This window comes from Aphidius gifuensis, linkage group LG1 (genome assembly GCF_014905175.1).
Source record: "Aphidius gifuensis isolate YNYX2018 linkage group LG1, ASM1490517v1, whole genome shotgun sequence".
In the NCBI taxonomy this organism is placed as follows: Eukaryota; Metazoa; Arthropoda; class Insecta; order Hymenoptera; family Braconidae; genus Aphidius; species Aphidius gifuensis.
Window position 1 is genome coordinate 4,875,934 of NC_057788.1, and position 5,831 is coordinate 4,881,764.

General features: G+C 22.3%; 1 protein-coding gene across 1 annotated transcript; it reads right to left on the reverse strand.

Annotated features, from left to right (window-relative positions):
• Nucleotides 1-2,395: 2,395 nt before the first annotated feature.
• LOC122861130 (unconventional prefoldin RPB5 interactor-like protein) lies at nucleotides 2,396-5,097 on the reverse strand. The gene is made up of 7 exons (XM_044165323.1): nucleotides 4,939-5,097; nucleotides 4,615-4,864; nucleotides 4,371-4,523; nucleotides 4,152-4,299; nucleotides 3,820-4,067; nucleotides 3,305-3,750; nucleotides 2,396-2,777 (listed from the first exon to the last, which is right to left on the reverse strand). Exons 1-7 carry the CDS (start codon nucleotides 4,996-4,998, stop codon nucleotides 2,655-2,657), a joined length of 1,428 nt encoding a protein of 475 aa, XP_044021258.1. The 5' UTR covers nucleotides 4,999-5,097; the 3' UTR covers nucleotides 2,396-2,654.
• Between the last annotated feature and the right edge of the window lie 734 nt (nucleotides 5,098-5,831).

Sequence of the window (5,831 nt, forward strand, 5' to 3'; positions counted from 1 at the left end):
AGTTCACTACTTGAATTATCAAATTATACTATTTTTATATTTAATTTACACTAATTATTATAAATAATTAAACCGGAGCAACCGTGCCCCCACGCATGCCACGACCAACTGAATTTTCTTTTGTTTTTTTTTTTTTTTTTTATGATTGGGGGAACGGTAGCACACGACGAAGGCAAGAGAGGTTGAGAGAAAAAGAGATAGAGAGAGAGAAAAAAAACAAAACAAAATACAGATAATTGAAATAATTTCAGTATCAAAATAAATTATAATTATATTGTCATAATTAATATTAATAATAAGACTAATCAATTGAAATATAAATATAACAAAATTACTCATTTTTGTTAATTGCCCCTCTCACTTATCGTCAAAATAATAATAATAATAATAATAACAAATTGATCATAAGCTTGATTTGCTCAGAAAAAAAATATTATTTAAATATTATAAATGCAAATTTTTATATTAAAAAATATAATAATTATTTTAAAATTGATGAAAAAAAAATGATATCGTTGATTTTTTTGTAGAAAAATTATTTTTTTGTAATGAAAAAATTAATTGTAATGAAATATATTTGTATATGATAATTTAATTTGTTATTAAATGTCCAGAGAATAGTATTTATTGAATTTTTAATAAACAAAGTTTAAAATAAATCAACTTTGACAAACAAAAGTTTAAAGTTTTAACTTGTATATATGAAATTTGCTTGTACAATGAACAGTGGTGTCGTTACTTGATTGTAAACCACATTGTCCATGTGAAGCTATGAACCAACAAACTTCTAAATAATTACAAAACTATTGTACATTTGTTGTATTTAAATGTTTGTCAATTTTAATTACAACAGAATGTAATTTCAATTTGATAACAATAGTTATTAGTTTCTAATCAATAATTAATTTATCATTACAAAATATGTAAATGTTATTTTGAATAATAATAATCTCTTAATGAATATTTATCAAATTTAATATTTTATAAATAACATTGATATCAAAATGCTTTTTTAAATTTAAAATAAAAAGTCTCAATTTATAGTAACAGCCAAAATTCAATATGTTTTTTAAGTTGGCTCATTTGTTACAAGCCTAAAGTTGTAACAAAAAAATTATTCAAAATATTTTTATGCTTTGATTAATATTTTAAACAATATAAATTTTAAATAATTGTAACAATATAGAAAACTTTTAAATTAAAAAAACAAAAAACATTGTGCAAAATAGAAAGAAAATAAATAACAAAATTGCTTTTATTTTTAATTTTTCCAATAGCTATGTACTATGTAAATAAAGTGTTGTTATTATTATTATTTTGATAATTTATTTTTTGTAATTAATTAAGTAAATTTTGTGTGTAAGGGTACCTTCATAACCACACTGAGCTTCACTTACAAATTGCCCGCATGTTTAGCTTTTGACCGGCAAATGTTATGTGGTCACTGTGAGCTGAGTAAAATCTACAAACAAAATTTACAGTATCAATATTGCATATGTCAATTAATAATTATTTAAGTGATTATGACATACTCAATATAATAAAGCTCATTATTAAATTTCAGAGTATCATATGTAATATTGATACTGTAAATTTTTTTTGTAAATTATACTCAGTTCACAGTAACTACATAACATTTCAAAGGTTCAACTATTGATCAATCAATATTGTAATTTTTTTTTAATTGAAGAAAATATTTTCAATTGAGTTTATAACAGCGTGATTATATTTTTTCAGCATCATTATTTCAGTAAATATAAAATTTAAACAATGCAACGATAAATTTGATCATAGTCATTATTATTCTCATTAGTATTTGTCTTTACTTATTAGTATTGTTATAAAAATCAAATAGATAAAATTTCATTCCATCAATTACTTATAAAAATCAATTTAAATAATAAAAAAAAATATATATTATATTTATATCGACTCACCAATCATCTTAGCTCGTTATAACAAAATCATTTTCATTTGAATGAACAAAAAAAAAATAAATTTCACATCATTATTTCCATCACTGCACTGACGTTATAAACTACACAATAAAAATATAATTCAACTTGTATTTTTATATAACGCTAAAATTTTAAATTATGTAATTCAAGACTTTTATAATAATATTTTGAATTATATTTTATAAAATGTACAATGTATATGAAAAAAAAAAAAAATTATTTTCCATCATTATGATGAATAAATTAATATTTTTTTCATGGAAAAATAATGTTTTATATTTATAATGAAATAAATAAAAAACTAGTAAATTGTATCAAGTTTAAATTTAGCAATTTATATTTTTTTTTTATTTTTAAATAAAACTTTATTTTATAGAAAATAGTAAATACGAAAGTTTTGTACCAGTTTTACCTGAATCAACATTGTTTAGTTGCAATTTAGCTATTTGAAAGACCATTGTTCCATACAACTCATTGTAGACAATGAACTCATTTTATTATACAAATATTGTCTTTATTTTTTCCATTAAAATTGACATTTATTTCGAAAAAAAAAAAAAAATACTCTTATCTGAAGATTTGATGATTAAAAAATTACATTTGAAAAAATATAAAACAGAAGAATTAACAGCTGATATAAATTTTCAGTAGCAAAAAAGAAAAATAAAAAAAAATTAACTAAAAATTATGAATAATTTACTTCCTGAGTGCTCCAGCTCTTTCCATTTTAAATTTGCTAACTGGCCTTTTTTGCTCAACTTCCTCTTTAATCTGGCTCGGCATTTTTAATTCAGCATGCTCTGTTATATCTTTAACAATCTGTAGAAAGAAAAAAAAACAGAACAAAAAAATCAGTATAAAAAATCATTAATTTATGAATCAGCTGAACAACTCTCTATAAACGTTTTCTCTATTATAAAACATTTTTAAATTGATCGGATTTTGGTATAAATAATTTTGAATAGTGAAAATTCTATTTAATTGTTCATTGAAGATGATTAAAATAAGCCATTTAATAATTCAAACACTTCAATAAGTGAATCAGCTTATTGATGGACAAAAAAAAAAAATACCTCTTGAAAACTGTAGTTGACTACTAATTAGCTGACAAGTCTAAGAAGCTTATTGATAACGAGGCAAAAGTAAAATTCCAAATTCAATAGTACATTGCTTGAAATATAGATTCAAGTTTTCAATAAAATCAGTACTAATTAGTGAATTTGTTCAAGTAGCTTAATAATAAGTATCAGTTATTGATAATAAAAAATTTTTTAAAAAACTGACAATTACTAGAATGCTTTGATTTAAAAAATAAAAAAATAAATATAATATAGTTGATGTACTACCGTAGTGTAAGCTGATACTAATTCTTCTTGTTGATCATCAATTTCTTCTTCAACAGTTGTGATGCTGCTGGCTGATGATGCCAAAGATTGCTGATTAATATTAACATCTAATCTTTTTTTTAATATTGATTTTGGAGTAGGTAAAGATTGAATATCATGAGATGTTGGCGTTTGATTATCGTCAGTATCAGATACAATATTTTCTTCATGATGATATTCAATTGATGTGTCAGCATCTTCAATTTCATCATCAGAATCATCATCTTGTTTTGAACATTCATATATTCTTTGTTCAATAACTGAAATTCTACGTTTTTCATTAACAATATTTATTTTTTCTTCTTCTTCTTCTTCTTCATCTTCATTAGTAAAATATTTTACTTGTGGCTCAGCAAATACAACTTTTTTTTCTCTTACTTCTGTTTTATCATCACTCTTATTTGTATCTATTTAAACATAACAAAATTTTTGTTTAATTATAAATTATAAATATAAAAATTTAAAATCAAGCTTACTTGTTGTTGATAAAGCATGTGCCTCAAAAAAATTAATTGGTTCCATTATTGATTCATCATCAAAAGAATTTGCATTATTTAAAACTTGAAGACGATGATTTATTTTTGATAATTTTTTATGTGGTATTTCATTAATTGCATCTTCAGAATAATCTGATTGATAAGAATCATCATCTGAATCAACTTCAGATTCATCTTCATACCCCTCTAAATATAATTGATGATAATCTGGATATTCATCTTCCAATCTTTCAATAAAATAATTCATTCAATTATTAAACCATATTATTAATCAAAATTTATTAAATATTTTTTATAAATTAATTTATTACCTTTCTAATTCATCTTTTAATTCTTCTTCCAATTCAAGTGCATCAAGACGACTAAATAAATCTTCATCTGATTGATCATCTTCAGTTTTTTTATTTCTCAAATCATTTAATTTTTTTTCACACTCTTTATATTTTGCTACATGTGCAACTGTAAATATAAAATTATATATAGCTAATGTTTAACAATAAATAAATTTACAAAAAAAAAAAGATACGTACTTCTTGATCCTTTTGGTTTGACTTCATCATAACAAGGTTCAAAATAATCTTTCATTTCATCATTACCAAATGACTCGAAATCTTCAGGTACCATTTTTCGCATTTCAAGTAAATCTTTTTCTTTTTTATATTCATTTATCATTTCATCAGCTTCTGTTAAATTAATTAAAATTAAACATTATAATCAATTGCTATCAATGATCAATCAATCATGTTATCAATATTATTTTTAAACATGACTTACTTTTAATTCTACGATTACAAAGTTCAATTGCTTGTGGTGCACTGTATTTAACAAAGTATCCATCACCAAGACAAACCATTATTTCATTTGTATGAACTATTTTTCCTTTCATTAATGCTTTTTTGCCAATTGGAACCATACAATTAACTGATAAATTATTTGGCAATACTTTTAATCCTTCAATTACTTTTACATGACGTTTTTTGTAATCTGTCCATATTTTAGTTTGTTCACTGTTACGTCTAAGACCCTGTAATAAATATATTTAGTTGGAAATATAATCAACAAGTTTTTATTGTAGCTAAGGTAAAAAAAAATTAATACCTCATTCAAGGCCTGATTTAATATTTGTTGTTGATATGCTTGTAATTGTTGATAGTCCATGTTTGTATTTTAAATTTATTATAATTTCAATAGAAAAATGTTATTTATCTTTTCTTTACAATATTATTGCATGCCGGTTTTATAACCTCTTTTATTTTATCAACAGAAACCAACAATACTAAAAAATAAAGCTAATGTTATTCTTTATATTTTTTCTATAATCAAAATAGAAAACACTTTTATTTTTATATTTCAACAAAGTTAATTAACTTTTTTGATTGTTAACTTTTTCTTTTTTAACACTGTTTAACAGTCTTTTTTTTCTGCCTAAAATTAAGAATGATTCATCAAGACATCAATCAAACTGTCATTAATTTATGAGTCTAAATTTCTCAACTAAAATTTATTTGATGCTACTGTTATTTTAATTTTAATTATTTTAAAATGAAAACACTCCAAAATTATAACTACTTTAATGATTTAATTGTTTGTTTATTTATTAATATTTATAAACAATTAATTATTATTTGTTTACTATTATTATTATTATTATATCTGTTCTACCGACACCTCTATTACAGAAAATTAATAGTAAATATGTTCACCACTAGATAACGTTTTTTCAAGATGGCGAAAGTTTAAAAAAAAAATAAAAACTGATTGATTATCAGCAATTTTAATTCATCAGTCAATAATTAATTGTGTTAACTAATTATTAAACAAAAAAATTACCTTTGAATCGTCATTAATTGATTGTTTTTTTTTTTTCAGAGCTAAGCCTCCATTTTTTTTTCTATTCATTAAGATGTCATTACACCGTGTTTTTTTTTCGAAAAATATAAACACACCATTACGCGGGAAAATAATAACCAATAATAACAAGAGAAAGACAG